Source organism: Phaseolus vulgaris, chromosome 3 (assembly GCF_051622355.1).
Source record: "Phaseolus vulgaris cultivar YP4 chromosome 3, ASM5162235v1, whole genome shotgun sequence".
Taxonomy (NCBI): Eukaryota; Viridiplantae; Streptophyta; class Magnoliopsida; order Fabales; family Fabaceae; genus Phaseolus; species Phaseolus vulgaris.
Window position 1 is genome coordinate 3,383,904 of NC_143500.1, and position 22,995 is coordinate 3,406,898.

At 33.4% G+C, this 22,995-nt stretch overlaps 4 protein-coding genes across 4 annotated transcripts; all 4 read right to left on the reverse strand.

Annotated features, from left to right (window-relative positions):
- Positions 1-2,984: 2,984 nt before the first annotated feature.
- LOC137806116 (ARM repeat superfamily protein) lies at positions 2,985-9,804 on the reverse strand. Its single transcript, XM_068606073.2, has 8 exons — positions 9,559-9,804; positions 9,213-9,497; positions 8,855-9,138; positions 6,864-6,995; positions 6,029-6,151; positions 4,676-4,783; positions 4,116-4,294; positions 2,985-3,314 (listed from the first exon to the last, which is right to left on the reverse strand). The coding sequence occupies exons 1-8, from the start codon at positions 9,692-9,694 to the stop codon at positions 3,191-3,193; spliced, it is 1,371 nt and encodes a 456-aa protein (XP_068462174.1). The 5' UTR covers positions 9,695-9,804; the 3' UTR covers positions 2,985-3,190.
- Positions 9,805-12,080: 2,276 nt separating this feature from the next.
- On the reverse strand, positions 12,081-12,779 carry LOC137805729 (uncharacterized). The gene is made up of 3 exons (XM_090300869.1): positions 12,638-12,779; positions 12,490-12,546; positions 12,081-12,396 (listed from the first exon to the last, which is right to left on the reverse strand). Exons 1-3 carry the CDS (start codon positions 12,752-12,754, stop codon positions 12,229-12,231), a joined length of 342 nt encoding a protein of 113 aa, XP_090156995.1. The 5' UTR covers positions 12,755-12,779; the 3' UTR covers positions 12,081-12,228.
- A 4,825-nt stretch (positions 12,780-17,604) lies between these two features.
- EMB2745 (Tetratricopeptide repeat (TPR)-like superfamily protein) lies at positions 17,605-20,277 on the reverse strand. The gene has a single exon (XM_068606072.2). The coding sequence runs from the start codon at positions 20,158-20,160 to the stop codon at positions 17,857-17,859; it is 2,304 nt and encodes a 767-aa protein (XP_068462173.1). The 5' UTR covers positions 20,161-20,277; the 3' UTR covers positions 17,605-17,856.
- Positions 20,278-20,732: 455 nt separating this feature from the next.
- On the reverse strand, positions 20,733-21,626 carry LOC137806118 (uncharacterized). The gene is made up of 2 exons (XM_068606078.2): positions 21,273-21,626; positions 20,733-21,187 (listed from the first exon to the last, which is right to left on the reverse strand). Exons 1-2 carry the CDS (start codon positions 21,532-21,534, stop codon positions 20,919-20,921), a joined length of 531 nt encoding a protein of 176 aa, XP_068462179.1. The 5' UTR covers positions 21,535-21,626; the 3' UTR covers positions 20,733-20,918.
- Positions 21,627-22,995: the final 1,369 nt, after the last annotated feature.

Below are 22,995 nucleotides of genomic sequence, written 5' to 3' on the forward strand. Positions count from 1 at the left end.
CAAATAAATAAAACAAATATTTGTAGGTATAAATCAATAAAGATGGTCCCACCCAAGAAGAAGTCATTCCTTGAAAGATTCTCATACAAACCAATTCATACTTATCCATCATAGCAGGTTTTGTTTAGATATTATTATGATTAGTTTGTGTAAAAAAATTGACTAATCACTCTTAAGATCATTACTTTTTTCATAAAATTTGACTTAACATATTTTGTATGTTGTGGTATGAAGAAGAAAGAAAATATAAGATATAATAGACGCAATAGTATGAGTATGAAGAAGGAAATGACACCAAAAAAAAGTGTACACGTTGAGATGCGTTTGGCAGAAGAAGCCAACTACACCCACCAATACCCAATACATGTTCAAATATATATTAATTTCTATACCTAACTTGTGCATATCTTATCTTAGCTTGTCCCAAAATCTATGTGAAATTTTATTGTGTTTAACGTGCTTTCAGAATCTTTGCGATGGAACATTCACTAACACTTGTTAATTACATAATTCTTCAACTTTTTCCCTAAGGACAAAAACAACCCTTGTCCTTTGCTATGGTACAATAAGTGCTTTAAAAACGTGTGTTAGTGATTAGTTTATTTATTTGTTATACATTTTTAAAATAATCATTGGAATTGAAAATAATTACAAAGGTTATTTTAATTAACTTGTGGTAGAGAAAAAAAGAATCTCATTGAGTAATCGGCCAAATTTTCTAACAAAAAATAGTCATAAGAAAATAAGTAGATATTTATATCAATAATACTATTATAAAAATAACTCTTGAATAAAAAAATAAAAAAATAGAAATCAATTTTAAAGACTAAAAATAATTAGTTGTTGTATTTACAAAATTAGATATTATTTTAGAGATTAAATAAATTATTGATATCTAAATTATATTGATAAATGATTTCTAAATTGATATCTAATTAGATACCAAAATTTTATATACCAATTTATGTAACTAATTAGATACCAATTTAAAAACTATTTATTAATAATAAAAAGTAATTTAGAAACCAATAATTTTTTTAGTCTTTAAAATAGTATCTAATTTAATTAATATAGAAACTAATTAATGATTTTCTATTAGTGATATGTTCCTATTTAAAATATTTTTTTTATTAATATAATTTTTTTTATTAAATATCTAAAAGTAACCACTAAACTATTTTTGAACCAAGACCACTTATTTTTTAATCTTCATAAACACTATAAATCATTCTATAAACTAAAACTAAATCATAGACTAATCTACAAAATTTCTCTCATTCACCTAAACTAATTTTCATCAGTAAGTTAATTTTAGTACATAAAAAGTATTTTTTCTTAAAAATATTTTAAAAAAAATGATAAGAACATACCCTAATAATTGTTTTGAAACAGGTTGTAAAGCACTTTTTTTATTCTTCTGCAAGCTGGAAACTTTGGTTTATAAGATGCAGTCAGCTAGGATAACTTTTGAGAAAAGATTGTTAATATATATAAAATTTTAGAAAAAATAATTCTGGTGCTCAATAATTTAGATTTTAGTATAATTATATTTCAAATAATTAATAATTTAAGTGATCTAATAATATTTATGAGTTTATATCTATATATTAACTTGTATTCCTAAGTTAAATCCAAATTAAGCTTGGTTTAATAATTTGAAATTTAAGTTATGTTTGGTAATTTTGAAAATAGTGTTATGCATTTGCATGTTATAACCTTCTCAATTATTTGTTAATATGAAAACATCTCACCACATACTTTCATTAAGTTGAGAGTATCACTTGAATTGTATTAAAGTAATCACTTATTGATTCTTGATCAACCATGCATAACAACTTATATTGACAAAATCCACAAATTGATGGATCAAGAAGAGAGCTTTGCCATCTTTTTACTTAAATTCCTGTGAACCTCTTTAGCACCTTCTTCCAATTCTTGAACACCATTCTTTACAATTTTCAACACTTCCAGGAAATAAAAGATAATACCCTTTTTGACACTCCATTTATCAAAGCCCTTACCATAAAAAAATGACAAGTTGGTAGGAAAAAACCTATTAGAACCTACCATGATTCACACTCTAAACCTTGTTGAATTCCACACCAAAATGATTTGTAGAAACAAATAGAAAACCCACATGCCAAAAGGTTTCTCACACGGAAAAATATAGCTCACAAGCTCATATAGCATCGCATACAGGTCCCCAATCAAAATTGCTCTCTTTATAACTTGTTAGACACAGTAAACACATTCACAGGAATAAAGAAGAAAAGGGAAAGAGAACTACTTATATAACTACTATAAACTACTATAATAATTTACAGGATACTCGATATGATAATTTACATTTCACACATGTATCACAGTACACCATTACTACTTATATAACTACTATAAACTATAAACAGTTAGTTAACAACTAACTATCTAACATAAATTACTAAAAGAATTATTTACAACATCTTGTTTGGATGGTAGATCATTACAAGTGAACATAAATGAGATCATAAACTTGTGAATAATAAAACTTAAATTTTCTTTCCTTTACTTTTGTAAAATACTTTAAGTAGGTGTGATATAGATTAGATAAAATTAATCATTTTAGTTTTTCTTCGAACAAATTTTACTAAAGTTTTGTTGTGATTTTTAAGTAAATTGTAAATATAATTGTGTTTAAAAATATTTCGTTATAAAAATTATGATTTCTACAAATTTTAATTGAGAAGTTAAATATGTAAATCCTTTCACATAATCCTTCCATCGAGACCATTTCTTGTAGTTACAGAAAGTTTTAGACTTTTGGCATTTGGTGCTGTCATCAATCATAGTTCTTGATGCGAAAGATTTTAAATAAATACCAAACCAGTATTTTGAAAAGATGGATGGAGAAGGGAAGCAAAGAGTGGATGCTGGACATGAAGAAAAAATTGAAGATGATGCTTACCTCGATAACACTGGAATATGAATCGCTTATAACCATTGGATTGGATCTCGGACGAAGCTATATGATAGATAAAAAGTACAGTATTAGGTTCAGGCTCTGTTTGTTTCCGCAAATTGAGAATATTCTTGTAGAATAGAGACAATTACAATATACACACAGTCATACACTCACTATTTTGCTTGGGAAATAAAAGAATATTCATGGGTATTACTGTGTAAAACAACAGAGAGGTAAAAAAGTTATCAACTACAAGTTGTAATTATCAAGGCCCAAATCCCTCAACGCATCGGTGGCAGCATCCTTACAGTTGCTATGTGTTTGCTTGGCTTTCCTTATGTATTTCTCAATTCCATTATTAAGCAAGATTGTTCTGTCCAATACAAAATTTGCAACAAGGTATTAGGATTCACATTCTTCTGTCTCTAGCAATGTCACATTTTAAAAACCGAATCAATAATTGATTTGGTTACAAAAGATGTTCAAAGTGGTCAAACTGATTATGAATTAAATAACACAAACTATTACTAAAAAAATATAATTTTATAACTAAAATAAAAACATCATTTTACGGGTTTTTAATATTTAATCTATACATGTTGTCAAAAGCAAAATATTTAATGTATGTCAAAGATCAAATTAAACATTTCATGACTCCTAAGTTTAATCTTTAATGAAATACAGCAAGATCTATTAACAATAACAATTTTACATCTAAAATGAAAAAAAATATGACAAATTATTATAAAAAAATTTATAAGGAATCAAGATCTAAAAATTGTAAATTAATATAAATGACTAAATTATATACTTTATAAAAAAATATTATTATTGATAAAATAATTTAGGCATGTGTAATCCTTACTAAAATATGTTTTTATTTGTCATAAAAATGTTAAGATTAAATTTTTAAAAACAAGTAAAAATATTTTTTGAAAACACTGTTCAACCCAGTTTTGAACCATTTCGGAAATGGTCTGGCTTTTAACATTAACGGACCAATTACCTGGTCAATTACCAGGTCAACACAACTGTGTTCCGGTTTTTAAAACTACATTCATAGTAAATGCTAAAAGGCAAAGACTACAAGACTCCAAACGAGAAAACAAGAAAAATGCAAAGCAGTGTATGATTAAACGTCTTGCATAATAAATATCACGAATCATAAACTTGCCTGTTTTCTGGATTTCTCACTACTAGATTTCTGATCATAAGACAGGAGTTTCTTTGCATTTGGTGTGCTGCTGGAAATTTCTGCATGGCCTGAACGGCTAGCTCACCAGCACCAGCTTCAACGGCACGGGTTGCGTTTTCCGGTAATCGTAAACAAAGCACAGAAATAACAGACATAATCTGTGCCACGAATAAAAACAACAGAATCAAAACAGGTACAAGATGCACATATATACACAGATTGAAAGGAAAACAAGTAAACCACGAATTTTATAGAGAAAATTCGGTCCAGGATATGTCTGATATAATTTTTTATAAATGTTGGCAGGCAATAACATGATCAAATGTATTAGGAGTCTGAACCCAATAACTACTACATTACAAATCCTGATTACATCATTTACATACTTCAACAGCCCCTGTCAAATTGACTAATACCTATTGGGATTATTATAACGAAATTGCTGTGCCCAAAAAGATCAATTCAATACTTGGAGCGGGATGTTTTACTCTGACACTGATTTTACACTGGCTCCCTAAACAGATATTGCAGATTCTCACCTCTAGCAAAACAGAAGGGTCATCATTAAATCTGGCTGAAAGTGTGATCAGCTTATCCATTCCTCCTTTCCCAACAATTTCACTCTTGTTCATGTCACTTCCTGCTAACTGATCAATTAAACAAAAAAAAAAGTCATTTAACTTAATGAAATGAAAAAAAATCATCCAATTAAAGTAAATAGTAAATTACACACACCTCTGAGATTTCATGAGATAGCACAAACAATGAAAGAACCCATGTAACAGTACCAATTTCACATGAATTAAAAAAAAAAACTGCTAGAATTTTTATTGAACGCGCTGAACTTCATAAAACATTCTTTATCAGTATGTGTACTGGAATGAAGTGCATAAAAGAGTACAATTAAAAGGAAATAATGCTGAAATAGAAAAGGAACTCAGTACGGAGGGAGGAATCTTAGAAGAAGAAAAGCTCAGAGAAGGAATTAGACAAATCCACACATCATGCAACCTCACGCTAACTCCTATTTCCTTTCTACCTCAGCCCCACACAAAATCCTTCCACAGAGAGTTAGTTACTTTCAGCCAGCTGCTCCTTCTAGATTCCTGGAGTTGAAACAAACTTCTGTGCCAGCTGCTCATTCCCTCACTGGACCACATTACAATCACTTACAGAGGGACACCGAGTGATGTTTTTAAAAATGAAGGGAAGTTAGTGTTATGTATAAAAAGGGTCTGTAATATTTTTCAAACAAATCAGTTAGCGTAAGGGTAAACAAAGATAGGGGAGTTTTGTGCAATCTTACAGAACTTCAGGAGTGTCAATGTAATTCACTTTCAAGCAAATGAGATGTCATACATAGTGGGTAGACTCTGCTTTGTTTAAACCTTATAAGTTAGAAGCAATAAAATACTGAATATGTTTAAGGCCATTTCAGTTTTACCTACATTACTCAACTACATGATTCATATCATATAAAAATTAATGAGTGGAAATTGTGTTTGAATTGGAAATTTATGAGACTATTTACTGCAAACTCCAGCTCCTGATTTTATGGAAGCCAAGTGAATTTCATCAGCTAGATATTCCCAAAAAATGGGTAGCATTCACATTATTATTTTTATTTTAAAAGGATGCAAGGGATTTATCTAGGGCAAAAACAAAGCACACTCAAATCCAAGTGATAGAAATTATAACACACTATAAACTTTCAGCTCAAGAAGAAAATGTTGGACAACCATAAAAAACAACAGAGAAAGAGACAATGCAAACCCTACAAAGAACCACTAGCAGTGGAAATCATATTATTTTGCTATGAGAAATTATAAAAAATTAATAATAATAAACAAATGACAAGGTGACCTGTCCAGAGAAACATTTTCAACCTATACCTTTGAAAGTAATGAGCAACAAACTTTGGCCACAGCTTTGTTGCCTTGTTCACCACTGTCATCTATAGATCTGAGTACTGCATCGATACCACCTTTCTCAGCAATGGATTTACATATTTCATCCTGCAACATAAAATAACAAAGATAACACAAGAGGTCATGCATACTTGTGTCAGCAAGTCTTCAGTTTGAAAATGTTAGTATGGCTAACACAACATGCTGTAATGAAGCCAAAGAATGAAATATTCCATGGGAATGATGAGTCAACAGAAAATAGTGAAATGGGACAGTTAGGCAACCAGACAGAAAATAACCAACTCTAACTGGAGAAAATATGTAAAGGGTTGGGCGCATAAGAAAGGGAAAGGGAAATTGTTGAGGAGGAGGATTGTATGATGCAACTCTATTCATCCTCTCCATCTGCAGCTAACTTTTCTGATTCCATTACTCTGCCTCCTTTCTCATTCTATCAGTATTACTCTTGTAATTGGTTGCTCCTCCTCCCAAGTATACACACAGGGAGTTGATTTTACTATTCATACTCAACAAGGCAGCAAACGTAAACATTGAGTCTAATAGGGATAAAAAGCAAAAGCCACCTAATAATTGACCAATGTGACTGCAAGTCGTGTATAAAGATACACAGGCAAATACACCCACCATTAGCCCAAAGTTTAATTTCCACTAACATGTCCACCTTGTTGCCTCATCTGAATCAATAAAAAACTCAACCCTTGGAATCATACACAGAGAGACAGTCCATAAAAACTCTTGGTCTTTCAATGCAAACACAATTTTCCATACTCAATGTAGGATTGAATATTACTTCACTTACATTTACAGCAATGACTTTCAAAGTGGTGCAGGCTGAAACTAGGTCACTTGAGCAAAGCCCTCCTGCACTCAGAGAATCCACAAGGGCTTCTGCAATTCCTATCTTGGCAAATTTCCGTGCATAACCATATACCTGAAAACAGATCAAAACCAATACTTTTGTCATGATGTACACATAACTGAAATGATAGCAAATTTACAATTTTGAAAGACATGAACTTGAAATCCCCTATTCACTATTCACCAAATTAAGTTCCTAACTTTGCATTATTTATTTCTTTATTTTCGTGTGTCTGTGTACACGAACACCTATGACACTACTGGGAGTATTTGGTCTGAAAAATTTCCCCATCTTCAATTTTTCAAATAATGACAAAAAGCCTTGTTCTTTTCATTTTGCTTTCTTTTTTCATTGTTTCGTGTATTCATCCCACAGATATGTTTGAAAACAGCACATAAAGTAAAAATAGCATAACGAATGTTCAGTATAAAACTTTATCACTGTCAACCAATTAGAATTATCTTTATGTAACTACTATAAAAGTGAATGAACTTACACGTTAATGGATGATACTATAAGAAACTTTTGCGGTGTCAATGAGCTCTGTTAGAACATGGGGAATATTACTAAAGTAACAAACCCAACTGACCTACAAGTCAGTTAATAGTTAACTAATGGTATAAATAGCAATGTAAATGCTGCAGGAGCAGTTTTTAGAAACCCATTGTGAGGAGAGTGCTGAGACTCTTGAATTCTCAGTAATCAATACAGAATAAGAGTTCTATTTTTCTCTCTATCTCTAACTCTTGTGTATTGTTGAGTGAATTCTTTCTACTCTTGGTACTAGTTAGTTAGTTGTACCACATTATAAGTAAAATCCTATTTTGGAATTACTTGTGAATCCATTAAAAACTAGAAATGATTTCTACAATCAAAATTAAACACATCATTGTTATTCATCATTAAAAAAAATAAAGTAAAAGTAACTGAAACTTTTTGTAAGGGTTTAATTTTAACAAACTGCCACTATAAACATTTCAAGATAGTAAAACAAAACTCTGAAACTTCAGTCTCTAACTGAGCCAAATGGCAGGTGTGATCTGTGTCGCAAAATCTCAAAAACATTTTTTGTAAGGCTTTCTTGTTGTTGTAATCAATTAGAAATTCACGACTTTCAAGATAATTATTAAAAAAAGTCAACAAACTTATTTTACATGAACTATGTGATTAGATGAAAGACAGTGTAATAAACACTTAAATTCTTTTTGTAATTATTGGTGAATTTATGAAAAACTAGAATTGTTTCCAATACCCAAACAAAAGTAATGATGTATGGACACATGCTGAAGAACAAACGCTAATTGTGCATGAATTTTAAGATAATTATTGAAAGAAGTCAACAAAGTTATTATACATAAGAATATGTTATTAGATCAAAGTGTACAAAACCTTTACCCCATCGATGCATTCTAATCAAACTCTTCTTGCAATTACTTGAGAATTCAAGAAAAACTATAAACACATCCTACAACCAACCAAACAAGGGAAAGTATACATGGACGCCGGTTAAATTACAAACACAAAATTGACATCTTTCACTTCTCGCTATCTATCGTCGTACCATATCATATTCCTTATGACATTATATTACTTACCATGTCTATACATCTTTCTCTAGCACTAAGTGTCCGGGATAAATTTTACCAAATTTCTTCAACATCCCTAATAATAAACACACTAAGTGCATGTTTGGATTAAAGCTTGGACAATTAAGTTTGAGTGGATTTCATTTTGCTACCTGAGTTTGCAAAGGCAACCTTGATATTACTTTCAATTGAAACCCGGATTCAGGCCAAATGTACTATGCTAACGTACTTTTATGGAAAAATCGAACTTACAACCAAACTGAGTATTCGGAGAAAACGTAAATTTGAAGTGACCAAACGGTAAACCAAACATAGCCTAAGATATTCTCAAGCAGCCGAACTTACCTGAGAAGCCACGACTCGATTGTCATCCGGCGTCAAAAGCGCGCGAACCGCGTCATACAAACTCTGGATCACCTTGTTCTTATGCAACGACAAGATCTCCAAAACCAGCTCATCAACCTTCAACTCCATAAACGACTCCTTCACGATCTCATCGCCGGTGACCGCCGAAGCCACGACGCGAAATCCACTGCTCAAGACCTCCACATCGCGCTTATTATCAGCCAGAAAACCAATCACAATCACGGGTCCGTCACACCGCTGAAACGCGCCCGTACTCTGAACATCTGAAACGACAGAGAGAATCAGCTTTTAAAGAGCGAAATTCAGAACAGACGGTTGATAAGCGAGTAGTGAGAACCGTGAAGCAACGACGACAATGCGTTTAAAGCGGAGAGAAGGAGCACGCGAGATCCGGTGGCGCGCGGGATTTTGGAACAGAGCGAACAAGCTAACTCGACGGCGCCGTTTCTGGTCGCAATTGCAGCATTTGAATTAGCATTCGGATTTGGATTGGAACACAGTTCGTGAAGCGCGTTAAACGCTGTGGCGAGTTGGTTATCGTCGGGTTGGGATTGGAGGAGTTTGAAGCGGTCCAAGCAGTCGATGACGGGGTTGGTTTGGCCGGGGACGCAGGTGACGATGCCTGCAAAACGACGTCGTTGAGGGATCGGGAAGGTGAGAAGAAGGTGAGAAGAGAGAGGAACCTGAGAGATCGACGCCTTGGAGAGTGAGGGTTTGGATGGCGTCTTGAAGAGCTTCCGTGGGGTCCATGCCGAGGTCGTCGATGTTCTCTTTCACCATTTCTTCGAATGCTTCCTGCGAGATCGCACGCGCCGCCATTGCTTCTTCCTTCACTCTCTTTCTTTCTTTCCTTCTGTTTCTGGTTTTTTTAGTTTTTACGATGAACTGATTTTGAAATTGAGATGAAACGGCGCCAAGATCTTACTAGGGTTCTGTTTGGTTTCTATTTTCAAGAACATTTTAATCACTCAGAATTTTTTATTTATTAAAATAATAAATAAATGTGAATTATTTAAGAGGTAACTCAATCTATATACGGTAAAAAAATAAAATTCTATTTTACATTTTATTTCAAACAAATTCTTACTCTAAAAAACAATTAAGAGATATAAAAGTCAAAGTAAGTCATAAAAAACAAACTAAAAAATACATTATTAATTCATTAATTGTTTGTTTTAAGCTCTAAAAAGTATCTCAAAATAGTTCTGTCAAATATTAATAAAAAAGAATTACATTATTTTAAAAGTACTAAAATAATTACATGAAAAAAAAAATTAAATTGATAATAAGTCTTGTTTCCTTTCAATTGATTATCTTTTGTCAATTGGTGATGGATCATTACTTCTACCATGATTTAATGACTATACTAAAATAAATTTAAGACCACAACATTAACTAACAAAAATTCAATCAATTTCTTCATGTTTTGTACTTTGTTAACATATTTGGTAACAAAATTCAATTTAATATTTTATTATGAAAAATCAAATAGAAATTAGTTCTCCATATATAATTTTCCTTGTTTAAAAGGCTAAGTACAAACAACCAACTCCTTATAAGTGCTCTTTATAATCTTTCACCAAAGTGCATTACAATACTGAAAAAGTACCACCAGTGGTCGTCGAAATGTCAACATGATCGCCGTCTCCATGTCATGCGAATAGTCGGTGGTCGCCTTAGTTATGGTCGTCGGTCGATGGAACGAAGATCTCCATGCGATTAATCGGTGGTAGTCAAAGTGGAGGTCGCCGGTCGAAGGTACGACAATCTCCATGCGTGCGTCGGTGGTCGTCGAAATGTCAACACGATCGCTGGTCGATGTAACGGTGATCACTGCGTGCGTAGTCGGTGGTCGTCGAAGGTATGTACAGTTTAACATGATCGTCGGTTGATGAAGCGGCGTTCAACATAGGTCAACAAGAACGCGATCGATGAAGAGGTTGTTCCATTGTCTGTAGTCGGTGGTAGCCGAAGTAATGCAAAGATCAACAAGATCGCCGATTGAGGTAGCGGCTCTCCTTATGTGTGAAGTCGCATGGCGAGGGGAATGTAGGTGGCCTCTGTCCTGGGAGTTCGGTAAAGTTGAGTTTGCTTTGAGGTAACCTGTTGATTATTTATTTTTTGGGTTTGGTGCTCTCTCTTTAAGGTGGTTCTGCCCCAACCATAAAGGAGAGCTTCCATTCTGGTTGGTTTTATTCTGAGTACTGTATATGAGTTGGGATATCCTTGAAGTATCCCTTAATTTTATTTATTCTTTGCTGATAATATTTTTTTTTTATGAAAAACAATCAATTTGAAACTACAGGATAATTTATTTTTTGCCAAAAACTTGAGACAAGACATATGATAAGAAAAACAAAAACAAGAAGGTGCAATAGTTGGTGCAGGTCTATCATGGCCACTTCCAGAAGGGGTGAAACATTGGCATGACAGCAAAGTTCATGGTGCCATTGCTGCAATGAAAGCCATTTCTCTCACCACAGGCAAAGAAATGTGGCTGCCACTTCCTCAACACAAACTTGAACCCCTCTCCTCCACCTTGCATGGGACTTGACAACATCTTAGCCTTTTTTATGTCACATTTCAAGAAGCTCCCATAACTCTTGAACATGTACACACTGTGTGGGAAACTTGTGGCATTTGGAGCATCATATTTGAAAACTGCATCACAAATTCACAAACTAGGTGGGGTTTAATTGGACGTGCATTAAATCCAAATTGGCATGAAATCCAAAAGATTCATTCTCTTGGCATGGCTCACCGTCCAACTAGCCAATAGAGAATTGAATGCAGAATTTTATGAGCCACTTTTGTTGTGCCACCACGCCTACGGCAAGTTCCGTCGTCTCTCCTCACCTTCTCTTCCGCCATTGCCACCAACTACTACTATTTCTTCCTCCATTTTAATCACCATTATCTCGATCAATACCAGATTTTTACATATAAATTTGAATAAAAAATAACTTATTATTGCTTCTGGAATACCGTTTCTAATTGACCAAAACAATTTATCTTTTTTTTTTAATTTTGGATAATCTCATTAGTTTTTCAAGTATTGATATTATAAATATTTTTTCTGTCATGTTAACAAACATAAATTAATCCATCTAAATTGTTAATAACTAACATCTCATTTGACAAATCTCACGCAAACTATAACAATAATAATAAAGTGGTACAACAAGCATAAAACATAAAACATCTTTTATATTAATCTTTAAAAGTGTTACATAAAACATAAAAGCAATACACCATAAAACATAAAGTATAGAGCATAAAGCATAAAACAGAAACTAAAGGCTTCATATTAAGATCTCTGATACTTTGTTGAATCTCTCTTATTAAAACAGAAACTAAAGCCCCCTCATCCTCCTAGTAAGTTCTATGATATTTTGATCAATCTCTCTTATTTTTTGTTGATACATCTGTGCAAGCTCATTCTGAGCTTTTTCCTGTCTTTCTCGGACAGCACGTTGTTCGTTTGTATTACTTACTATTGCTTCATTCATTCGAATTTCACCCTGCCACAAAAAAGGTCATCATATATTAATAATCATATAAAAAGAAAGAAAGAAGTGAAAGTGGAGTAGGAAAGAAGTGGAAGTGGAGTTCACCTGTGCGATATGGGCATTATATTCTATCTGTCTGAGTCTGGCTCCATCCTCTAAACTCTGCCACAAAAAAGCTCATCATATATTAATAATTATACAAAAGAAAGAAGTGAAAGTGCAATAGGAAAATGTGAAATTGTGCGAGATAGACATTATAATCTGGCTGACTGGTCCTGTGCAGTACGATCTGGTTCAGGTGCATAGTCAGCTCGGCCTTCTCCTCTTCCAACTTTGCAATCATCTCTGCGTAGTTTTCACCGGAATTCATTTTTTCTACCGTATGGAATGGAGTGTGTCTACAGTATGGAATGGAGTGTGAGTATGTGGGTGGGTGGTGAAGTTTAAGTAAGTGTGAAGAGTGCTAGGGGCATGAGTATGAATAGTGCTAGGTGCATGAGTCTGAAAGGTGAAAGGTGCATGAGTATGAAAGGTGAAAAGTGCTAGGTGCATGAGAGGAGGGGATGTGCATTCAGAGAAGGAGAGGTGCATTCAGTAGCCTTCAAAAATATCAAAAGACATGAATTTAAAGTAAATATATAATTTACTTTAAATTCATCTTCATACCATTATTATATTAATAATTTATAAATTCAAAAATATAACCAACTTTATTTCTACCTGAAAAATGTTCAAGCTTTATACTATCCTATATCCCAAGTTTCAACCATTATACTATCCTATATCCCAAGTTTCAAGAAAAATAATTTCCCTAAAGGACTTTTATGGAACATTTTAATCATATATGAACTTTACTTATGTTCTATATTATTTGCATCGAATGATTTTGAACTGTATTTAATTAATTTTAAAAAATTTAAATTGCCCTTCATTTTGAAATTATAGATTTATAATTAAAAAATATGTTTTCTTATTCTGTTTTGGAAATAAAATTTTGAAAAATAAAATCCAAAAATATATTTTATTCTGATTACTGTTAGTATGATAGATCAATTTCGTATTTCATTTAATCTCTTCAATTCTCTCTGAATCTACATCTACAGCAAGCAATGAATCCAATCTCGTAAAGTCAATATAAGAATTCCGTTCAAGAATTACTAAAAAGAATTAGTATTATTTATGGATTTTTACTCATAAATCTGAATTCGTAGGTAAATTCAGCATTACCTACAAACAACATTACTATAGACATTTCTCACAGATTCTGAATCCGTAGGTAAATTCAGCTTTCCCTACCAATTATTATCCACAGATCTTATTACCTACCAACTTTTACTTACGTACCTCTATTACCCACCAACTATTCTCCACGAATCTCTATTACCTACAACTATCACTCACAGATCTCTATTGCATGGAGATCCATTATTTATACTCCACTTTTTGTCAATAAAGAAAGATATGTTATGTGCATGCGAATATATGTTATGGTGTTTTCAATAAGAATAGATTCTTTGGTGTGATGAAACAACTTGATTATGACTATGTTTGTCTGAAGTTGTTTTCTTATGGTTTATATTTGATACGGTTTTTTTGTGAATGACAGAAAGAAATAGAAGAGCAGGTAGAAAGAATTTTGAAAATTCAAGAGATGGTAAAAGAATATTTGAAAGTGGAAGATGAAAAAGAGGAAGGGGAAAATAAAATGGAAGCCATAAATAAATGGGAAGCCAAGTTGAAAAATAATTTGGAAGCCTTAAATAAAAGGGAAATCGGGTTGAAAAATAAATTGGAAGCCTCAAATAAAATGAAAGTCGATTTGTTTAGCAGATATTGAAGAGAGAAATGATATATTGAGAACCAGTTTTACTATACAATCTCTAATTGAAGACTCATGTCGAGGAAGGAACCATCTCATCACAATATTTTATTTCATTTTTTTCTTAAATATGAAATATTGTAAATTTACTTTGTTATCAAAAGAGCTTAGGCATTTATAGATAAGTGAACTAAAGCAAATCCAATAAGATTCCATTGTTTTTTATTGCTTTTTATAAGTTCTAAAACAAGTTTTATATAGCCTACCAGTTTAGTTTTGTGTGTGTGATAAGTGGATTAGTATATAGCAATGTGACATGTGCTTTAGAAAAGAAAACTAAAGAATATAGTTTATTGTTGTGTATGTAATGGTTAAAAGTATGATGTTTCGGTTACCATTCTAACTAACTATAATTTTGTTTTGTTTTTCTCTTATAAATATTATAGAAAAAGATTATTCAAGCAAATTATATAGATAAAGTACTAAATGAAAACTATTTTTATTATAATACAATAATGTTTGAAAATTATAAATTTAACTTATATTTATATTACTATACATATAGATATAAGTCATATAACCATTTATAAAAGTTATGTATATTTTTTTAATAGTTTAAATATTATTTATTGTTATAATTTTCATTTCACTTAGTAGAAAAATTATCATTTTATACTAGTAAAGTTTTAGATTACTTTATTTGTGGGTATTCGCTTTTAATCTTTACTCTTTTTTTTTTGTATTTTGTTATGCTCTCTATGTCTTATGACGAATACTTTACTTTCTTTTGTGTATTTTATCATGCTCTTTATGTATTTTATCATGCTCTTTATGTCTTATGCTTCATCACATGAAGACCAAAAATATTTATGAAATGAATTATATATATTTAATTTTTTTTCTGCTCTTATCTTATAACTTTCAATATTATTATTTTCATTATTTTTGTATTTTATTTAATTATAAATTTATCATTTATTATATATATTTTTTAAACTAACTGTGAAATATAGGAATGTCGTGAATCAATTAGTGAACCACACTTTCAATTTAAATACAGAAGAAAAATTGTATGTTTTAATTTTATTTTTGTTGAAAATGTTTGGTTTTTGTTATCTATACTTTGTCCTTTTCAACATTTGATTTGTACAATTATTCTGTAGATTACCCAATGAGAATGAATGGTTGCGTAAATTTTAAATTGTGTTCACTTAAATTATATATTATTTTTATGCTTAATCCTTCCTTTCTTCGTTACTACATTCACAATAAATATTTTTCCACAATCACACACAACACAACAGAAGTAGATTAAGTGAAGTAAGGCATCAACCCAATAAAATAACAACAATGAAAAACATGAATTCAAACAACAACAGAAGCTTCACATACTAAAATATAAATAAAAATGGAGAATGTTATTATTAGGTATAAAAATTGGTGGGGAGGAAGAAAACCAAAATCAATACAATACGAGAATCAGAATTTGCAACTTACAATCGATGCGTATCAAGTGAGTATAAAACGGTGTCGCTTTGCTTAAGATACGGAGTAATCATCATCTAGCTTCGTGACTATTTAGTTGGTTAATAGTTGGTTAAGGTGTTCGGATTTAATTGGTTAAGGTGTTCGGATTTAATGTCTAGCAACACGCTCTCCCCTTTTTCATTTCCTTATCCCATCTGCATCTCCCCTTGTAAAGCCTATTATGAGTTTTCCCCTGTGAAAATAAAGGGGTTGTAACTAATGGACAAGTAGTGAAGTTTGTTATTAAGATTAACCAGGGTTCATGGTGTGCAGAGTGAAGAGATAATAGGGAATAGGTACTGGTGTTCTTCTAATACTATTATTATTATTTTTAAGGATAGTCTTGTGGAGGCTTTGGGAGCTGCTATAGTGTTTCAATGTGGAAGATTTCTCTAGCTCATAACTCTTTCTGAATTGGTTATGTTGCTGAATTTTATGCTGTTCATAATAGAAGTACATAAAATGTCCATATAATGTTTCATAAAATTCACAAGACACACCTTGCAGATTGAGGCACATTTGTTATTGTCAACCCGCAGATTTCCATTTAGTCTGTTTTAAATTGGTTAGAATGAGTTCTGTTTTATGTATTACTCAACTTAATTTTAATCTGTTAACCAACATGTTGAAATTGCTCACTTTGAATGTCCTGTTCATCAATGTTGGCCAGATTCACCAGACTCATACTTGTTCCTGTACATTTATCTATACCTAAGAGATCCTCTTTTCTTCCATTTCAACTAAACATTATTGTTGGTGTTATTAACTCATTAATATCATTTGTTTAAAGCATGTAAATGGGACCAGTTGCTAAATGATAGTAGGAAGAAGATTCACCACCTTGTGAACAAGTAAAGCCTCAAATTAACCAGCTTGATGATATCTCCAATTTTTCCTTTAAGCCAGAGCTATACCTTTTTGGCATTAACACTCATAAAGGGAGCCAACTAGAGAATAAGCTCAATGTGGCAAAAGAGAATACTGTGTTGGATGAGTTAACATATTAGACAAGATAGGATTGAGAATCAATGCATTGGAGAAAAAGTTGTAAACACAAACAAATATAAATTTCATGATTGGCACAAATTCCTGATACTAATTGTGACATATGCAGAACAGAAGAACAAACCTTAAACTAGATAATCTAACAAAAACTAGATAAATCCAAAACTATTTCTTTATTTTAGAAAAGAATATGTGCCTAGAGTTTGCTAGATGATAATAAATTGATATTTCTTCATATGTTGAAGAGGGGTTATGTATCTGTGCATGCACATATCAAGGTCTTCAACATAACCGTTGTTCATTTTCAACCACATATATCTTCATCAGAAAGAGTCTGAAAGTGATGTTAACTATAAGAAAGGAAACTGTGAATTGTTCCAATGGAAAAAAAGTGATTATGCAATTCAGTTTATCTTCTAAAAACCCCCAAAATTAAAATATTGCACAGGAGGCAGGGCAAATAACTATATATACCTTTGCTTCGAACCCTCACTTAATCTGTTGATAACATTTCCCAAAACAATTAAGCTCTTGTTAATATATTTTCCTTCTTTTAAAGGTACTCCATCATCTCCAGTCTTGGCAATCCTTTCAGAACCAGCTAGATCTACTAAATTCTAATTCCACAAACTCCACAATAAGCATGCGAATCACTAGTAAGAAATTGATATTTTTGTGATATTTCAAAACAAATTATCAGAACCACAGTTTATAATTATGAAAGATCAATCAAATACCTTTAAATTAAACTTGAATGGCCTTTACATTATTGATTTTGTTGAGATCGCTAGACTCTAAAAAGACACAGTACTAAGTCGGTTGATCAAAAACAACTTGGAAAGTTCATTCTACAACCACCAAGCCAAAAGTTTCTGTTTTCTCAATTTTTTCACATTCATAAAACTAAATCTTCCAATTTCTATTTCAACTCCAGTATTAACAAAAAACAAAGTTGTCTTCTAAGATATACATAGTGACAAATCAAAAGAATACATTCTACTCTCACCCTTGAAATCAAGATTGCACTGTATTAAATAATGAACAAAAATCATTAACTGCAAGACTAAAAAATTGCCAAAAAACTATAAAAAAAAATGTGTATAACAGACCACATGAATGCATTAGGTACTTCCCAGAGCAAGTGAATGCATCCCTCCATCAGGTAGCAGGCCATCCTTGGCCATTTCAGTTAGCACATTCAAAACAGCGTCCATGTTACCTTCTTTGAAGTTAACCTCAACAAGTACTTTAGCTACCTCAGCATCATTGAGCTTGCAACTCCTCAACACATTTTGCAATACTTGACTAAGCTCATCATTCATCCCTTCCCTAGATAGTGCCTTAACAAGAGCAATTACAGCCACCGTATGAGAAACAAAACCACAATGTTCCAACTCCGTGTACATCTTATACGCCTTGTGAACATTTCCACTTCTACAATGTCCGTGTATTATTAGACTATGAATTGTTGCATTAGGCTTATGATTCCTCCGAAGCATTGTCTCAAAAACTTGATCCGCTTCATTCATCAAACCCTTCATGCAGAATCCTTTCACAAGACCTACCACACTCTTAAACTCATTATTACTGCAGTTTTCGATCAGTGTATTGTATGTTACATGATTTGGTACACGCTCCTCGTAAAACAACTTCAGAAGAAGCCTCTTTGCTTCCTTCGTCCTAGCCTTCTTATTAAGTCCATTGATAAGTACACTGTAGGTAACATCATCAGGCAAAAAGCCCCTCTGCATCATTTCATCGTGCAGACGAAGAGCCTTGCTCAACTCACCCTGAGCGCAATGAGCATTAATCAAACTAGTATACGTGACCTCATCAGGGAGGAGACCCATTTGCAGCATCTCTCTGAACAAATCAAAAGCTTCCACCAGTTTCTGCTGCAGACAAAGACCCTGTATGAGCGATGAATATGTAATCCCATCAGGCAAAACACCCTTCTCGACCATCTCCTCCTTCATTCGAAACGCTTTCCCCAGCTCTCGCTCTCGGCAAAACCCAGCTATAACAGTGCTGTAACTCACAACATCAGGAAACAACCCTCTCTCAACCATCCCCCTCAAAATCCCCACGGCCTCCTCCACCCTCCCCAGAAAGCAATATCCATGGACAAGGGCGTTGTAAGTCACAACCGACGGCGAAAATCCACTAACAATCATCTCACTCAAGACCCTATAAGCATCATTCAGCAACCCTTTCCGGCAGAACCCATCAACCATGGTGGTGTAAGTCCTCTCATTTGGCCTCAGCCCCCTAACACGCATCTGATCGAAAATCTCCATAGCTCGACTCAAATTCCCAGCCTTGCACATACAGTTGATCAAAGTAGTGTAAGTAACAACATTTGGTGACAACCCCTTCCCAACCATCTCAGCAAGCAGCACAAAGCCCTGGTGGAAATTCCCCTCCTTGCAAAACCCATTAACAAGAGTGTTATAAGTGACCTCATCAGGAACAAACCCTCTCTCACTCATCTCCTCAACCAACTCCCCAACCTCACTCATCCTCCCTTCACCCAACAATCCATTGATCACCGAATTGTACGAAATCAAATTCGCAACCACGCCCCTCGCCGCCATCATTCTCAGCAGCCGCATCGCCTCCTTCACCTTCCTCCTCTTGCAGCACGCGTCGATCAGCGTGTTGTAAGTAACCACAGTCGGCGAAACCCCTTCCCTCTCCATCTCGCGCACGAACCCAAACCCCTTCTCCAGGTCTCCCCGGTCAGCCACGCCGCGAATCATGATGTTGTAAGTGTACACGTTCGGCGACACGCCGCTGCGGATCATCTCGCGGAACATTTGCTCGGCTTGGCGGAGGGAGCTTTTGTGGTGCACGCGGCGGAGCAGCGCGTGGAGGATGGCGTTGTGGGAGAGGAGGGCGAGCGCGAAGCCGTGGCGGGTGGCGAGGTGGAGGACAGCGAGGGCTTTGTCGGGGAAGTCGAGGCGGGAGAGGGATTTGACGACGAGGTCGAACCCACCGGCCGCGGCGGCGGTGGAGGAGTTGCAGAGGCTGTGAGTGTCATGAAGGTGGCGGAAGAGGTCGGCAGCGGGGTGGTGGAGGAGGGTGGCGGCGAGGGAGTGGGCAGTGTTGTAGAGCTTGAAGCGGGTGAGGATGTGGATGGCGAGGCACTTGCAGTGCGGGGTGAGGAAAGTGTGGGCCTGGGCCTGGGCTTGGGCCCATGAGAGGAATTTGAGGAGAATGCGTTGGTTGGATTGGGATTGCAGTAAAACGTAGGAAGCTGCATTGGGTGTGAAGTGAGGAGAAAGCGATGAGAGCATTTGAGGGTGGCGCTTAAGGTACGCTATTGCTCTCTCCCCAACGATAGCGTCATTGGAAGAAGATGAACACGCACTCCTTGTGTTTGACGAAAAGCAACGACGCTGATATTGAGTTTTGGGGAAAACCATTGTGCTTTTGCCACTGCTGCAATACCCATCACTTCTAAGCTCCTATTCTTCATATGTCTTTTCTCTTATATTGTGTCCTCTATCGAAGAATCAAGCTACAATAAATCTGAACCCATAGATATACAAAATGTATAAAACCGTGATGTCAGAAACTCAGAGTTCTTGAAACTTAAGCATAATTATTTCTTGATCACAATTATGGAATATTCAGTTGGTGTTCTTTATTGTTATTTCACATGTATTTTTTTTTTCTAAGAATTCAAAAATGGGACAACTAAAATTCAAAATTGTTAGATTTTTTATTCTTGGAATTATCTTCAACACCATGATGAAATAACCGTGTTTTTTTTCATTTTTTTCTTTCAAAGGTATTTCATTATAACATGATGTCTGTGTAGCCATTAATGAATGAAATCATAATATTTAATGGCTTGACCATATCAGGTATTCGTGAACTTGTTTCATATGACATCATAGTTTGGCATACATATATTATATTTATCATTATTATAATAGTAATTATAATTATTATTATTATTATGATACTCACATTTATTTAAAAGGCCAAAGTATTCAAACAAACAACTCCTTGTGCTCTTTATGATCTTTAACCAAAAGTGCATTAACATACATACTCCAAAGTTGATGAAAATCAATCAATTAGAAACTACAGGATAATTTATTTGCCAAAAACCTTGAGACAAAACATATGATAAGAAAAACAAAAACAAGAAGGTGCAATAGTTGGTGCAGGTCTATCATGGCCACTTCCAGAAGGGGTGAAACATTGGCATGACAGCAAAGTTCATGGTGCCATTGCTGCAATGAAAGCCATTTCTCTCACCACAGGCAAAGAAATGTGGCTGCCACTTCCTCAACACAAACTTGAACCCCTCTCCTCCACCTTGCATGGGACTTGCCAACATCTTAGCCTTTTTTATGTCACACTTCAAGAAGCTCCCATAACTCTTGAACATGTACACACTGTGTGGGAAACTTGTGGCATTTGGAGCATCATATTTGAAAACTGCATCACAAATTCATTTGTTATACCATATTTCAATCATAATCTGCATTTTGATATATTAGAAATAGTTTAGTAGGAAACTGACCAAGAGTATCATTGAGGTAAAATGGGGCATTCTTGATGGCCCAATCAGTGTAGTTGTAGCCAAAGTGCCAATGCTGAGAACCACCCACAAGAATCTCTCTGGGTTGTTGCTGTGTTTTGTTTTGAGGATGATTCCCAAACCTTGACCACCAATCAGTGTAGTTGAAACCAAAAGACCAATCTTTGTTGGCCATGCTCACTGAAAACATTGAAGCACTCACAAAAACTATTATCATCACTCCATGTGTAAACTTCAGATCCATGCTATAGTCTCACAAACACAAGTGTGGCTAAACAAAACAAAGGAATCAATGTGGTGAATGTAAAGTATGATTTGGTTTTTGTTGTTGGGAGAATGGTTGGAGTGTAGGGTTCTTATATAGGGAGAGAGCAGAAAGAAAAAAGAGTAAGTCAAATATTATGGATTTGACTCCAATGTGATATGGTGGTGCAAAAGGGCCAAATCAACTTCATAGTTGGTTAGTAACTTAATTGGTATATTGCACATTGTAAAAAAGAGCTGAAATCTGAACAGTTGTGTATCTTTTCCCAAAGTTTGGTTTTCAACTTCTTTTTCCACACCTAACCTTTCACAAAAAAATGTGTTAGACTTTGGCTATTGATTATGTGTTACAAAATGTATTTTTGGCTACTATGAGCCATTATTCATAATAGTTTGTTCCATAATGTATAATAAACTCAGTCTCCACAATAAGAGATTAATTGAAAACAGTAACCATCTCTACATCTATACTAAATTATAGTAACAAAATGTTTTTTATTAGTTGAAGGTGTTAAACTTTTATAATTTTCTGATAAAAAGAACCAAATATATTTATGTATAAATGTTAAACTTATGAACATAATGCTTTAAATGAAGCCGAGTTAATTTTTTTTGAATCGAGTTCAAATTTTTAAAAAGAAAAAAATGTAAATATATAAAAACTATAATAAAAAATGAAAATAGTTATTATACAAAAATAAAAATCTTATTTTTTTATAAAAAATTATCTTATTAGAAATCACTATAATAATTAGTATATCACTTAAATTTCATCGATCATATATCATTCCATAAAAATAGTATTATTAAATAAAAGAAATACAAATAAATATGGAATGATTAAATGAAAAATCATAAAGAAAAATAAATTAGAAGAATAATATACTTAGACAAGCTATACCTATTATTAAACAAAAATTAAGAATAGACTTAATGATAACTTATGCCAAAGAAAATTCTGTTTATGAATGATTTTTTTATATAATAAAATAAATATCATTCTTATAAGAGAATGTATCTTTGTTTGTTTGGATGTATAGTGAAGGAAACCATGAAGTCATCCAAATTCTAAAGTAATAATTATTGAATCATTAATTCAATATTAGTTGATTTTATATATAATTAATATATATTAAATTATTATTTTTTTAAATTATATATATGAAAAATTACTTCCAACAAAAAATATCAGTCAAAGTCAAAGGATAATGGAAAGTAGTGTGTAGAAATGTAGAGTCATTGTTGAGAAATTTGTACATGGTTTCATAATTAGTATGAATGGGTTTTGGCAAGTTGACTACTTCAGCAGTGATTGCATGATGAGGGATGAATGACGTATTATTACAACATATTCACTCCATTTCGTTGTTTTCAAAAGATAAAACTAATTCTATATTTTTGTTTACATTTCCTTCTAATCCTAGAGTTATTTAAAATGTAA